This window comes from Nyctereutes procyonoides, unplaced genomic scaffold, assembly GCF_905146905.1.
Source record: "Nyctereutes procyonoides isolate TBG_1078 unplaced genomic scaffold, NYPRO_anot_genome, whole genome shotgun sequence".
NCBI lineage: Eukaryota > Metazoa > Chordata > Mammalia > Carnivora > Canidae > Nyctereutes > Nyctereutes procyonoides.
In genome coordinates, this window is record NW_026575020.1 from 26,418,419 (window position 1) to 26,434,301 (window position 15,883).

Genomic DNA, 15,883 nt, shown 5'->3' on the forward strand with positions numbered 1-15,883 from the left:
TGGGAAGAAAAGAGCCTGCGGCGCCGAGAAGGGAAAGCGGTTGGCTGAACACTGACGATGACTTTCTTCTCCGCCACGCTGGCTCCTGCTGAGAGAGGGGGTAAGCTGACCTGAGGGCGATGATGCGGGTTTGGGGCGCCGGAGAGGACAGGAGCTGCACCAGGACAGACACTCAGGTAGCGTCTGGGATTAAAACTGGTTTCCAGTCCCATTGCTGAAGAGCAGTAAAAGGATTAGTTGACCGCCGGGGGGCGGTGTCCGTGGAAACTGACGTATCCCGTCGGCCCTGGCGCCGGGGCGGAAGAAGGTGCGGAAGTGATTCTCTGGCTCGCCTCGTCTCTACTCTCCTATCCCGACTGACGTTGGACAACAAAGATGGCTGCAGGAACCAGCAATTACTGGGAAGGTGAGGGCGAGGCTTCCGTGTGCGTCTCACCAAGAGGTAGAAGGGCTGGGTAAAGACGGGTCTTGGGGGAGGCGGCAGAGGAAAGAGCCCGGCCTCCGGAGCGGCTGAGCTGACGGGTGAGGCTTCTCTAGTGGGAGCCCCTGGCCTGGGGGCTGAAGAGCCGGAACGGTCTGGGGCAGAGGGGCTGAGCCGAGAGGCAGCGAGACTTGGGACAGAGGTGGGCGGAAGGAGCTGGGCGGAGAAGGAAGGTCCTGAGTCCCTGGGGGAGAGCTGAGTTGAGGGGCCCGGCGAACTTGGACGAAGGGGCTTGGGGACGACTCTGAGAGGAGACGAGTTTTGAGCGAGAATATCCCGACCCCAGGAGGCTCGAAGAGTTCGCGTTTTAAGAGTTGCGGTCACTGTTGGACAGCGGAGTAGGATAAGGGGAAGAAGGAACTTGTCAGTCCGGTCCATCGAGGGAAGTTATATGGACGAAGCGTCTCCTCCTCGGTCCCTTTGGCAGGACTTAGGGCTGGGACTTCGAGGATTGGGTTTGGAGACTTCGAGTCGCGGTTTGGAGACTGAGGAAATAATTACCCTCTGCCGTGGAGATGGGTTTTATTAAAAAGCGAAAGTTGAGAGAACCAGTGTGAATTGCGATGATTGCATTTGCTATATACCTCTTTAGCCCCCCCCCCAAAAAAAAAAAACCTGTCTTGTGATTTGACAAGTACGTTTATTGAATTAATGAAAATATGTTCCGATAGAGTGGGCTGTTAGAAAATTCCCTCCTGGACCATGATGACGACCGAGGGTCAGAGAAGGCTCATATGTTTCTTTCCATTGTCTCTCTGCTCTATTACAATGGGAGCCACTCTCCGAAGCCTCTTGGAAACCACAAGTAACAGTACTGTCACCAGCAGCCAGTTAGTTGGTCTAAGAGCTTAGTTCCAAGTTCGTCCGTATTTGCCTTATTACACTTTCAGAATGCTTTGTTTTGTTTTGGTTTGGTTTTTGGATGTTTTCTACTAGGGAGGACAGTTCTGGTTGCAGAGAAGCATGATTATAGTTTAAAACATGTATTTAAATGCCTATTTGAAATGTGTGTGCTAGATAGAAAATATTTTTAAGTTCTGTGGAAGCGGCTGTTGGTATCCTTAATACTAGTCGTTAGGCTATAGTTTTTTGAAGCGCCATGTTGTGATAATTACAGCAGCTTGTTGTTGACATCCTACTCTGTGCCGAGGGCTTTAAGCACATGGTTACTAATGCATAGAAAAACCCTGAAGGTAGGGTCCTAGGATGGAGCCCTGCTCAGGCTGCTAGCTCAGCAGGAGTCTGCTTGAAGATTTCTGTCGTCCCCCCCCCCCCCCCCTTGCTCATGCTCACTGTCTCTCTCTCAAATAAATAAATCCCTGGGTGGCTCAGTGGTTTGGTGCCTCCCTTCGGCCCAGAGCATGATCTTGGAGTCCCCAGATCAAGTCCCACATCGGGCTCCCTGCATGGAGCCTGCTTCTCCCTCCGCCTGTGTCTCTGCCTCTCTCTCTCTCTCTCTCTGTCTCTCTCTCTCTGTCTCTCATGAATAAATAAATAAATTCTTTAAAAATAAATCTTAAAAACAAAACAAAAAGTGAAGGTTCATTGGTTCAGTAGATTTTCAATAAATCTCAGAGCCAAGTTCTCAAAATCTCAGGATGTTAGGATGAAATAAGATGCGGAGACTTGGTCTCTGGCAAAATATGCTCCACTGTGTTCTACTGCTTCCTACTTCTGGTTGCTGATAAATATATTGAAGTAATGTTTTGTAATCCTTATTCCTGAAAGATGAGGTCCTTATAATATTTCTTTATATATTTCAGCCCTTGTATTTTGAGGCCCACTTTACCATGAATGAAAGTATTCACATCTAGGGATCCCTGGGTGGCGCAGCGGTTTGGCGCCTGCCTTTGGCCCAGGGCGCGATCCTGGAGACCTGGGATCGAATCCCATGTCAGGCTCCCAGTGCATGGAGCCTGCTTCTCCCTCTGCCTATGTCTCTGCCTCTCTCTCTCTCTCTCTCTCTCTCTCTCTCTCTCTCTCTCTCTCTCTGTGACTATCATAAATAAATAAAAATTAAAAAAGATAATTATTGTTTCTTTAAGCGTCAGTTAATAACTAATTCTACTAAGAAATTCATAAGCTTTGGAATGTAAAGAGACAGGAAAACCTCAGTCGAAAACAGTGATGGGTTCTCTTTTATGAAGTTAATTGATAAGTTGATGTAATGCTGATCATAAACCATACTCAGGTTCTTTTATGATTTGTGTTGTCTTCTGTTTTCCCCCCAAATTACAAAATTTTAGTCATTGTTACAGAAACCATTTCAGGGATGTTAGAACAACAGTTGTTGCCTAGCTATCATTGGAATACAGGGGAAATTTCCACCTCTCACTGTCTCTCCATTTCATGACCCATCTGAAGTTTAAATAAGAGACAGTGTGCTTTTCTGGGGAAGTCTTTGGCTTTCTCCTTTTAACACTTTTCTTAATGGGGAATCTAGATCAATATATGATTATTTTCATAGTTTGTTTTCTTCAGAATAGTTTTGTGATTTTTATGTCTGGGTGATGGACTCTTCGTGTTTAATTATTTGCTTTTAAAATTTTGTCAAAGATCTCAGAAAACAAGCTCGACAGCTGGAAAATGAACTTGACCTGAAACTAGTTTCCTTCAGTAAACTATGTACAAGTTACAGTCACAGCGGTGCCCGAGATGGAAGACGCGACAGGTATAGGTACTACCAGATTCTGTCTCTTATGCCTTAAGCCATAGAATGTTTTTAAAATCATTAAAAAATAAGCTAAACTATGTAACTCTGTAACTCAGTCTGTTGGTGAATTTTTGGTATTTTATGTGTTTTTGTTATTTATATGTTAGTAATTTATAAAAATTTTTCTTAATTTTTGAGACTAGCATTTATTTGGGATCCTTAGGTGAAGGTTGTGATGGTGTCAGGAGGAAAATGCTAAGGCTTAAGAATGAGTCTGTATCAGAGGTAAGTTTCTAGTTTAGCCAGTGTAAGGGAATGTGGTTGATTTCCCACATTGTATTTCTTATAACTCCTGGGTGTTAAATGGATCTAAGAAACTGTTCAAATGTAAAGTATACATACTGCTATTCTGGTGTTTTATAATGAATCTAATGCAGTGTGTATCCTCACTGTTAATCATTGAAGTTGTTTTTAATTTTGGTTCTTTTTTGAGAAACCAGAACAGTATTGTATTGAACATAGGGAAAATGTATCCTTATCTTTGAATCTTATGCTCACTTTAGGCCATCCACTTGTTTAAAAAAATATTAGGAAATATTTAAGATACTTAGAAAGGTATGAAGAATAATGAATCCTCATGTGCCTGTTTTCCTCTTTAAGAAATAATCATTATCAGTTCAGTTGAAGCCCCTAATTTCCCATTTTCTGCCTCCTTATAATCTTATGTTTTTACTACATATGTTTGTGTTCCTAACAATTTGTAGTATCTTACTACAATAGTTACTTTGCAACTTGGTTTTTGTTTAACATTATCTTTGTGATTAAGCTTTGGATACGTTTAACTGTGGTATATTCATTTGCTTCATACAGCATCATATTGTGGTTGTGTTGTGTATTAAATTTGCAGATGGACATTGTTTCTAATTTTTGCTAATTAATTTAATAGCTGACACGGTGTTCATCACGTGTCAGATACTGTTGTAAGAGCTGTATATGAAGGCTGATAGGAACATTTTTACCTATAAAAATGGCACATACCTAGCAGTGGAATTGCTGGTAGCAGAGTTGTTATCCTTTATTTCACATACTTTTTTGAGGATTGGCTGTGGGTGGGATTTTTTTTCAGCCAATCATTATAAAACAATAAAAATTGAGCATGGATTTGAACCCAGGTCTTTCTGTCTCCAGAGCCTGTGCTCTAAAACTCTTTCTTTTTCAAGGTTTTATTTATTTATTTATTTACTTACTTACTTACTTACTTACTTATTTATCTGAGAGAGAGAGAGAGAGAGAGAGAGAGAGAAGGAAGCACAAGTAAGGAGGAGAGGCAGAAGAGGAGGATGAAGCAGACTTCTCACTGAGCAGGGACCCCAATGTGATACTCATGACTGGAGAAGAAGGCAGACACTTAACTGATTGAGCCACCTAGGCACCCCACTCTAAACCTTTTTATGAACATTCCAACAAAAAGATTCATTTCAACATCATAGCCAAAGTATTGCTTCTTTTAAATAAGGGCAAATTATTAAAGAATTAACGATAGCAGGGCCAACATACTGACTATAGGACCTAAAAGTAAGCTGTTGCCATGTCATATAGCTTTGGTTGCATGATGTTATTTTGGACTTGCCTTTACTTAGCAGGTAAAGAAAATGACGAAGGTTCTTTTGTATGTGTAAACTTATTTTATCATTGAAAAGCATTTTTCCTGTATTTAAGTGTCCTGCTTGATTATGCCAGTTGTTCACTTTTAGTCTATACAATTTTAAAACTCTGGATTGTCAAGAGACACAATTACATGATGCTTTTTCTATATTTTCTGTACTTCATGAATGTAATACTTCTACAACAAATTGGGACTGACTTTGTAGATTTCCTACAGCCCAACTCTCCCTTCAGTAAGAAACCTAAGGCCATGAGGATCAAAGATTCAATGTATATTCTAAAGTGTTGTTATTGCCTAGATTGAAAACATGTCATACTGAATAAACTCGGTGATGACTGGAATTTTTCATCTAGGATAAATTTTTTTTTTTTTTTTTTTTTTACTTTTTGTGTTTTGAGAACTTGATGGTCTATGGATCATCACATTAACTATAAAGTGAATTCACTTTAGCTGAATTGTAGTATTGTGGAGAGGTTTTTGACCATTTCCCTGGACTCATAGACTCTGAGAATGGTGAAAATGGAGATTGTCTCTTCATTTATTCAAGTATTTAATGAGTATCTACCATGTGCCCGACACTGTTCTAGGTGCTTGCCATACATCTGTGAACAAGCAGTTTCCCTCTTCAGGGAGCTCACATTTGTTGGCCCATTGTTCTTTTTCATATATCTGGGGAGGATCCCTATTAGTAGTATTTAGAGCATTTTTGCCTGGGCACATTCTAAGAAGTAACCATAGAACATTGGGTTAGCTCTAACATATAATAAAGAACTAGGAGGGATCCCTGGGTGGCTGAGGGGTTTGGCACCTACCTTCGGCCCAGGGCGTGATCCTGGAGTCCTGGGATTGAGTCCAGCATCGGGCTCCCTGCATGGAGCCTGCTTCTCCCCTGCCTGTGCCTCTGCCCCCCTCTCTCTCTCTCTCTCTCTCTCTCATGAATAAATAAAATCTTTAAAAAAAAAAGAACTACGTATTTGGATATATTTTAAGACAAATAAATTAGAAATAAAAATTTCACACCTAATTAAGCATTTTAAGTAAAAATCCTTTTCATTAGTTACTTTTTGGTTACTTTGTTGCCCATTACTATTGCTGTGGAATTGTATGTGGAGAGGGGAAATAGTAACCAAAGTATTTTTTGTTTTTTTTTTATGTTAAACTGATGATTTAGTCTATTTTCATTTACCACACCCAAGCACTGTCACAGGGCAGGACAAAGTCTTCAGTAAGATTGAAGAGCATTGTCATTGCCTGGGTACTTATCTGTGTTCAGTAGAACTGAGATCTCAGTTGAGCTGCTCACATGATAATGCATACCATTTGGGGACCAAATGAAGGTTAGTCGATTTTCAGAAGAGGCAAAATAAATTTTCTGAACATCTGGTTTTATTTATTTATTTTTAATTTTTAAAGATTTTACCCATTTATTCATGAGAGAGAGAGAGAGAGAGGCAGGGACACAGGCAGAGGGAGAAGCAGGCTCCATGCAGGTAGCCTGACATGGGACTCGATCCTGGGTCTCTAGGATCAGGCCCTGGGCTGAAGGTGGTGTGAAACTGCTGAGCCACCTGGCCTGTCAAGGATATCTGGTTTTAGAATTTGAATCTGTTGGGATGCCCGGGTGGCTTAGGAGATTGAGCATCAATCTTTGGCTCAGGGCGTGATCCCTGGGTCCCGGGATCGAGTTCCACATCGGGCTCCCTGCAAGGAGCCTGCTTCTCTCTCTCTCTCTCTCTCTCTCTCTCTCTCTCTCTAATGAATAAATAAATAAAATCTTAAAAAAAAAAAAGAATTTGAATCTGTCAAACAAATTTCACTTGTAAAAAGTTAGATTTTTGACTGACTATTCAGATTAGAAAACAGTTCACATTTTTGTAAAAATAACCAAAAAAACCCCTCTTGAATTGCATAATATAAGTAGAAATGTAGAAAGTTGGTACTGAAACTTCCCTGCTGGACATGGCTATCTATTTCAGCCTTAAAGCCAGTTCCTGATTACTTAATAACTAGTAATCCAGTCTGTGAATCATATAAATTTCAATTTTATTTCTTTTTGGCAAGAGTCGAGGAAAGAAAAGAGAACTTAATTTGAATAACCATTATTGCTTAGGAGTAAAAATTTGAAAGACTTCTTCACAGATGTCATGACATAATTCATAATACCTTTTATACTTTCTTTTTTATGTAGTACTACTTCTCCAGTTTTGTTACACATAATTTGTTTTTTTTAGATTCAGCATTTAATTGGGCACTGCCACAGCTTAAGTTACTTTACATTACTAAGGTTAGATATATTAAAGCTCAGAAAAACCTTATGTACAATTATACTTTATATTGGAGGTGCCCTGATGGCTCGGCTCAGTCAGTTAAGCATCCAGCTCTTGATTTCGGCTCAGGTCATGATCTAACGGTCATAAGATCAAGCCCTGTGTCAGGTTCCATACGGGGCTTGGAACCTTTTTAAGATTCTCTCTCTCCCTCTGCCCCTCACCATTCACCCATCCACCATCATATGTGTGTGTACACTCCCAAAAAAAAAAAAAAAACCCTATTTTATGCTGAATTTAATATTTAGAATGTGATTTTTCTAGAAAAGCTAGTTTCTTTTTTTTTTTTTAAAGATTTATTTATTTATTTATTTATGATATACAGAAAAAGAGAGGCAGAGACACGGGAGGAACGAGAAGCAGGCTCCATGCCGGGAGCCCAATGTGGGACTCGATCCCAGGACTCCAGGATCGCGCCCTGGGCCAAAGGCAGGCGCTAAACCGCTGAGCCACCCAGGGATCCCCGAAAAGTTAGTTTCTTAAACAGAATGTCTCTGAGGTTCCACTTGCCCTCTTTAAGAATAATTACCTTATTATTTTAAGTATGTTTTAAAGGTTTAGGTTTAAGTAATGGATTCTCTTTACTGGAACTTCTCTTTAGTTCTGACACAACACCCCTTTTAAATGGATCAAGCCAAGACAGAATGTTTGAAACGATGGCAATTGAGATTGAACAGCTTTTGGCAAGGGTGAGTACTTTCTGTTAATTGGCTGTTTTACTAGTCAGCTGTGTTAATCACTTGTTAGATATGGTACTCGATTATATTAATGCAGACATGTTTATTGAAATCACCCTTTCTTCCAAGATATGTGCCTGCCGAGGCCCCTTGAATTTTTATTATAGTCATTCTCAAGTCTTATGGGTGTTATTTTAACCTTTATGGATTATTAGGGGGGAAATACTGAATCCTTGCCTGTCATTTTGCTTTCGGGGAGGTTTTTTGTTTGCTTTGTTGTTAGCCAGAAGAGCATACAGGCAAATAATTTACTTTTATCTCTTTATAGTGCTTTTAAAAATATATTTATTGGTTTTCTTTTCCTTCCTCTTCTTTTTAGCTTACAGGGGTAAATGATAAAATGGCAGAATATACCAACAGTGCGGGTGTCCCATCTTTGAATGCAGCACTGATGCATACGTTACAGAGACATAGAGATATATTGCAGGTAATATATTGGGCTTCAGACTTTTAAGTTATTGTAGTGGGTTTTTTTAAATCCCTGAATAGAATGCGTATACATGTATTTTAGAGACTAAAGGGAAGAATCTTCTGAGACAATAAATATTATGCTATAGAAATTTGTCTTGTTTTATTTTTTCCCCCCCTTGTTATAATAAAATTCTGAAAATACCTGATAGTTCTTGCTTTTGCCTGGTAAAAATGAATAACATTCATCACTAGGTACATATACTTCTGTGGGAGACCTTGCTAGCTAGCAATAACAGTGTAAGAGCTAATGGCATGCATAGGCCACAGTATGGTGATTTAGAGTATACTTTCATCAGGCTTTGAAGATAATGTAGAAAGAAGGTAATTTACTATATTTAGTATATTTAAGAAAATATTAAATGTATACCAATAAAATGAAATAAACTCTTAAAATTTATATATACAGATATATTAAAATTTAGTACGAATAGGAAGGTAAATGTTTTTAATATTAAAAAAATTAAGTGATCATTTCTAATTTTAAAAACTGTTGTAAAAATAAGAATAGGAAGACACTTCATTTACCTAAGGTAAAATGTGTATGTCATTAAAACGAGCATGATGCTTAATGATAAAGCTCTAAAAGCATTCCCTTTAAAGAAACAAGATAAAGATATCCCCAGTCACCTCAGGTATTTAATATTGTTTTGGAAGCTCTTGGTGGTGCAATTAGACAGAGATATAAATAAACAAGATCTAAATAGTGACAAGGAAGAGGCAAAACGTATTATGTAGCAATGAAAAAATTATCTAATACAACTAAGAAAAACAACTTAAAAAATTAGAAAGAAATTAAGATGGTAGATTACAAAATTAATATAGTAAAGCAAGAAGTTTTCCTATATATAACCAATAACCTGTTAGAAAATATAATGGAAGAAACTAAAATCCTTGTATATAAATTTAATAAGAATGAATAGGATTTGCATGTATAAAACTTTACTGAGATTGGGCCCCCGGGTGGCTCCAGTGAGTTAAGTATATACCTTCGGCTCAGGTCATAATCCTAGAGTCCTGAGATTGAGCCCCACTTTGGGCTTCCTGCTCAGCGGAGAGCCTGCTTCTCCTTCTCTCTCCACTGCTTCCCCTACTTGTACACATGCTCTTTCTGTCAAATAAATAAAATCTTAAAAAAAAAAAAAAAACTTAGTAAAATGAAAGTAGATTTAAGTAAAGGAAAGAATCACTCTGCCTTTGGATAGGAAGATTTCTCTCTAAATCAGCCTATAAGTTGAGTCCCTCCAAATGGAAAAAGAGTTTTTTGTTTCTTTTCTCTTTTTCTTTTCTTTTTTTTTTTTAACTGCCGAAATGACAACAAAGTTCATTTGGAATCACAAACATACAAGTGCAACCAAGGGAAAAAAAAAATGTGTTGGGCAGCCTGGGTGGCTCAGCGGTTTAGCACTGCCTTCAACCCAGGGCATGATTGGGAGACCCGGAATCAAGTCCTGCATCGGGCTCCCTGCATGGAGCCTGCTTCTTCCTCTTCCTCGGTCTCTGGTCTCTGCCTCTCTCTTTCTCTCTGTGTCTCTCATGAATAAATAAAATCTAAAAAAAAAAAAAAAACCAACAACAAACGTGAAAATGAAGGTAAGTAGTAAAGAGTGCCTAATTCTCCCAGATATTAAAACCTGTTAAGAAGTTAGAAGAATTAAGACAGTTTGATTCTGGGCAGCCCCAGTGGTGCAGCGGTTTGGCGCCGCCTGCAGCCCAGGGTGTGATCCTGGAGACCCGAGATCGAGTCCCATGTCGGGCTGCCTGCGTGGAGCCTGCTTCTTCCTCTGCCTATGTCTCTGCCTCTCTCTCTCTCTCTCTCTCTCTGTGTGTGTCTCTATGAATAAATAAATAAATAAAATCTATAAAAAAAATGTTGGATTCTGGAGAAAAAAAAATACCAATAGAACAGAGCAGACATAGAAATTAAGTTAAAAGTGGTATCTTAAATGAGTAGGAACAAGAGGTATCGTAAATTAAATAGACCTGTAGCAGTCAGCAAATTGTGTGGAGAGAGGGGACAAACTTGAATTTCTGTCTCAATCCTCACATCCAGAATAAATTCTAAATGGATCAAAGACTTATATGTAGAAAAACTATAGGAGTTTAGAATGGGTGAAATTAAACATTGTAGAAATTATACATTTTTAAACAATACCTAATAACAGAACCTATAATGAGTGTCTAATTTGCTTAATGTACAGAAATAATAGAAATTTAAAAAGTAACCTAATAAGAAAATGAGCAAAGGATACAAACTGGCTGTTGACAGATAATGTCCAAAACTGTAAAAAGATGTTCAGCCACATGCTGAAAAGAAAATATACGAATCAAAATGAGAAAAGATTTTTCACCTGTCAGAATAGTTAGCAAATATTGAAGAATAGCTAGCAAATATTGAAGCATCTAGTAGCGTATTACAAGAATATAGAAAAATGAGCCCTCATTCACTGTTGCTGGGAACATGAATTGGTGGTCTATCTATGTATTGATGGGTTAGTACTATCAATTTTAATATAAGATTCTTTAATCCACTTCTCTTCACACTTTAAAAAGAGGAGTTAAGGGCAGCCCCGGTGGCACAGCAGTTTTGCACTGCCTGCAGCCCAGGGTGTGATCCTGGAGACCCTGGATCGAGTCCCACATCAGGCTCTCTGTATGATGCCTGCTTCTCTTTCTGCCTGTGTCTCTGCCTCTCTCTCTCTGTCTCTATGAATAAATAAATAAATAATCTTTTTAAAAAAATACATGCAGCCATGTTAAAAAATAAAAATTAAAAAAATAAATGTTTAAAAAATAAAAATAAAATAAAAATAAAAAGAGGAGTTAAGTATGTATACAGAATATTTATTTTTCAAATGGCATTTTTTAAGACTAAAGTAACTAAAATGTTTACTAATAGGGTGTTTACTAAATTATGATAGTCATAGAATTCTGTACAGCTATTAAAAAGAACATAGATTTTTTTTAAAGATTTTATTTATTTATTCATGATATATATATATAGAGAGAGAAGCAGAGACACCAGCAGAGGGAGAAGCAGGCTCCATGCAGGGAGCCTGATGTGGGACTTGATCCCGGGAATCCAGGATCACACCCTGCGAAGGCAGGCACTAAACTGCTGAGCCACCCAGGGACCCCGATTTCTATTTGTTAATATGAAAAGATTACTTGATATTTTATGAACTACTGGAAAGACAGTATATAGCAGAATACCGCTGACCCTTGAACAATGCAAGGATTAGGGGTCTGACATCCCACCTCTCCACTCCTGTGCAGTTGAAAATTTGCATAAAACTTTTGCCTTCCTTAAAAACTTAAGTACTAATAGTCTATTGTTGACTAAAAGCCTAACATAAACAGTTGGTTAACACATACTTTGAATGTTATACATATTATATACTGTATTCTTACAATAAAGTAGAAGAGAACGTGTTATTTAAAAATAATAAGGAAAATATATTTGCAGAATTGTAGTGGACCTGTGCATTTCAAGTCTGTGGTGTTCAAGAATCAACTGTAGTTTGATTTCTTTAGCACAAATGAAAGAAATAATAAGTAAGCTGGTATACACAGAAATGTAGTTCCTGAAAGAAAATAGAAGAAAATGATCATAGTTATGAGCTTTAGAACAGGATGGTTTTTATTTTTGTTCCTTTTGGTGCTCTTTTTATTTTTATTTTTTTATTTTTTAATTTTTTTTAATTTTTATTTATTTATGATAGTCACAAAGAGAGAGAGAGAGAGAGAGAGGGAGGCAGAGACACAGGCAGAGGGAGAAGCAGGCTCCATGCACCAGGAGCCCGATGTGGGATTCGATCCCAGGTCTCCAGGATCGCGCCCTGGGCCAAAGGCAGGCGCCAAACCGCTGCGCCACCCAGGGATCCCTGGTGCTCTTTTTAGTATGCGCTCCATTTTTATTTATATTTTTGTGTTCAGAGAGGCAGTAGGGGCTTTCTGGGAGATGAAATTATGATTTTCATCTTCTCTGTATGCATCTCTGAATTTTAAAAACTTAGGATACTCCTTAATTACTTAACAGTATGGTAGTAGAGAAAGGAAAATATTTATTTATTTATTTATTTGTTTGTTTGTTTGTTTGTTTATTTATTTATTTATGGATTTTATTTATTCATGAGACACACACAGAGAGAGAGAGGCAGAGACACAGGCAGAAGGAGAAGCAGGCTCCATGCAGAGAGCCTGATGTGGGACTTGATCCACGGTCTGCAGGATCACGCCCTGGACTGAAGGCAGCGCTTAAACCGCTGACCCACCAGGGCTGCCTGAGAAAGGAAAATATATAAAGATTATTTTGTTCTTTGTAATTCTTTTGGTTCTGTTCTTCCTTTGACTGGTTTAGAAATTAAATTTCTGTGGGAATTCCAAAAAGATGAAATTTGAAAGTAAGCTCCATTGGATGTACACTAATAAGTAGAGAGAACCCCTCAAAGTTTTATCCTAGGCTATTTGGAATCATTTTATCTTGAAGTTATTTTTTTTCTTTATAATTCTGTCCCATAAGACAAAGTACTAGAAGATACAAGGGATAGCGATCTAGTGGTACTATTACCCCAACACTGAACTGTTTTCATTTAAAAGAAGTTGGTCACTCTTCAGGAAAGGGACTATAATGTTGTTTACCTCGTGACTATTTGATTCTTAAATAGCAATTTTCTTGACAGTAACTTAGATGATGACAGTATATAATTGGTTCAATAAGATGAAAACATATAAAGAGCTTATGTTGAGATTGGATGTTGATTTATTGCAGGATTATACACATGAATTCCATAAAACCAAAGCAAACTTTATGGCAATACGGGAAAGGGAAAATTTGATGGGATCAGTACGAAAGGATATTGAGTAAGTTACCTTTTATGTTACTTTGTAGGATGTTGAAGCTCTCTGTGTTTCCCTTTCTGATAACCACCTATCCTAACAGTTACATATATATATGTATCTCAGAGTAATTTATATATATGTATATGTATAAATTTATATATATGTATGTATATGTGTGTATATATATATGTGTGTGTGTGTGTATAAAGAAAGAAACTTTTATTTCTCTGGAATTTGAAATATTTGTTTTCCAGGTTTTATTCAGACTTCATAGCCATGTCAAATTATTTAAGAACTCCCAATGTTTTTATGCTAATCTCAGTCTATAACTTTAAAGATTTGTTCTTCCATCCGTTTACCTTACGTTCAATAATGCATTCTAGCATTTCATATGCACATTAAAATTTTTTTTCTCAGAGTGCCTGGGCAGCTCAGTCAATTGAACATCCGACTCTTGATTTCTGCTCAGGTCATGATCTTGGGGTCATGGGATCAAGCCCCTGTTGGGTTCCACACTTAACAAGGAGTCTGCTTGTTCCTCTCACTCTGCTTCTCCCCTCACTCTCCCACTCCCTCTCTCTCTCTTTCAAATAAATAAGTAAAATCTAAAAAATAAAAAATAAATTGTATTTTACAATTGTAGATCTGTTGGGCAGCTAATTAAACGTGAAGACTTTCCACTTTTGGACCATCTATTGATGCTTGTCATTGTCTCACTTGTGATAATTTAACTTTTTTTTTAAAGATTTTATTTATTTATTCATAGACACAGAGAGAGAGAGGCAGAGACACAGGCAGAGGGAGAAGCAGGCTCCATGCAGGGAGCCCGATGTGGGACTCGATCCCGGGTCTCCAGGATCACACCCCAGGCTGCAGGCGGCGCCAAACCGCTGCGCCACCGGGGCTGCCCTAATTTAACTTTTTTTAAAGATTTTATTTATTTACTCATGAGAGACACTCAGAGAGAGGCAAGACATAGGCAGAGGCAGAGTCAGGCGCCCTGCAGGAAGCCTGATGCGGTACTCGATCCCGGGACTCCAGGATCACAACCCGAGCCGAAGGCAGATGTTCAACCACTGAGCCACCTAGGCATCCCTTGTGATAAATTTATGGTACTTATGTTTCATAAGTAATGATTATCTTATGTTTCATAAACATATCTATAGTATACATCACCATATCATAATCTGATATGTACCATGTATACTCTGAGAAATATTTTCCTAGAGATCCTTTATTTTGTTCGACAGTAAGATAGTTTTGCAACAGAAGTAATTTCATATTCATTTCATTCAGAATTTTTGTTCAAAACTAATTGAGGATTACCCAGCCATCAAAGTTATGCTCCTGTCCCCAAAAATTATCTTGGAAAGTTAATTTTTATTGTTCTGTTTTTTGAATGTTTAGTCTTATGTACTTTGTGAAACATGTGGGAGTAAAAAAAAGCAACATTTTTGCCATAATTAGATAGATATTTTGTAATATTTATAGTTCTCAGGAACATGTAAGTCTTCTACTTAATACCTGTACAGACTATTCATGTACGTATTTTTAGGAATACATTGAGAACCGGTGTTGAGGCAAATTTGTGGGAATTGTTAGAATATAGCCCACTATAATAACTTGCTTTCTGAAAAATAATCATAAAAGAAACATGTTCATCCATTCATTAAACTATTTTCTGATTATCAGCCATGAGTAAGACTCTTGATCAGTCACAGTAGAAGCTAGAAATGAAAAGACCAACTTAGCCCTCTAGGAGTTTATAATCTGGATACTAGAGAGGACTAAGACATGTACTCAGGTTAATATAATGCAAAGCAGAATATGATTAGTAAGATGAGATATAGTAGTAATAACTGACATTTTAAAGTTCTTTGCAATTGTACACTTTTCCATATATTACCTCTTTTCTGGCTTCATATAGTTTTTTGGTCTAGATAGAAATTATTAGTACTAGGCAGCCTGGGTGGCTCAGCAGTTTAGCGCCGCCTTCAGCCCAGGGCCTGATCCTGGAGACTTGGGATCGAGTCCCACATCAGGCTCTCTGCATGGAGCCTGCTTCTCCCTCTGCCTGTGTCTCTTCCTCTCTTTCTCTCTCTTTCTTTCTCCCTGTGTCTCTTCCTCCCTTCCTCTCTCCCTCTCTCTCTCTCTCTCTCTCTCTCTCTCTCTTTCTCTCTCTCTCTCTGTCTCTCATGAATAAATAAAATCTTTAAAAAAGAAATTATTAGTACTAAATTATAAAACTAGGTATTAAGAGACTTGTCAAAGGTTAACTGGCAAAAAAAAAAAAAAAAAAAGGTTAACTGGCTAATAATAAATGATGCCAGTATAGATTTAAATCTAAATCACCTGTCTTCAGGGCCCCTGGCTGGCTAGGTTGGAGGAGTGCATGGCTCTTGATCTCTGGGTTGTGAGTTTGAGCTCCATGTTGGATGTGGCAATTACTTTAAAAAAAAAAAAAAAAAAAAGAAGAATCATCTGTCTTGCAAGTTCTATGCGTTTTTGGTTATCTCATGATGCTTTCTTTTCCTGGGGTTTCTTTCCTTCTCTGCTTTGCAAATTAGCACTGCCTCTTAGCAAGCAGTTCAGTTTTATCAGCATGGCCCTCTTTTGTCTTCCTATATGTGCCGTTTCTTGAATTTTTTTTTTAAAGATTTCATTTATTTTTTTGAAAAAATGAACAAGCAAGAGCACAAGCAGAGGGGA

General features: G+C 38.1%; 1 protein-coding gene across 2 annotated transcripts in view; it reads left to right on the forward strand.

The window, feature by feature from the left end:
- Positions 1–328: 328 nt before the first annotated feature.
- Positions 329–15,883, forward strand: part of GOSR1 (golgi SNAP receptor complex member 1) — a 54,164-nt gene continuing 38,609 nt past the window's right edge. The window contains exons 1-5 of one of the 2 annotated variants that reach the window (XM_055324862.1): positions 329–406; positions 3,038–3,158; positions 7,729–7,816; positions 8,184–8,291; positions 13,104–13,195. In XM_055324862.1, the coding sequence (XP_055180837.1) occupies positions 376–406; positions 3,038–3,158; positions 7,729–7,816; positions 8,184–8,291; positions 13,104–13,195 (440 nt within the window). In that variant the 5' untranslated portion in view covers positions 329–375. The remainder of the gene's footprint in view (positions 407–3,037; positions 3,159–7,728; positions 7,817–8,183; positions 8,292–13,103; positions 13,196–15,883) is intronic. The other variant, XM_055324867.1, reaches the window with a different exon arrangement.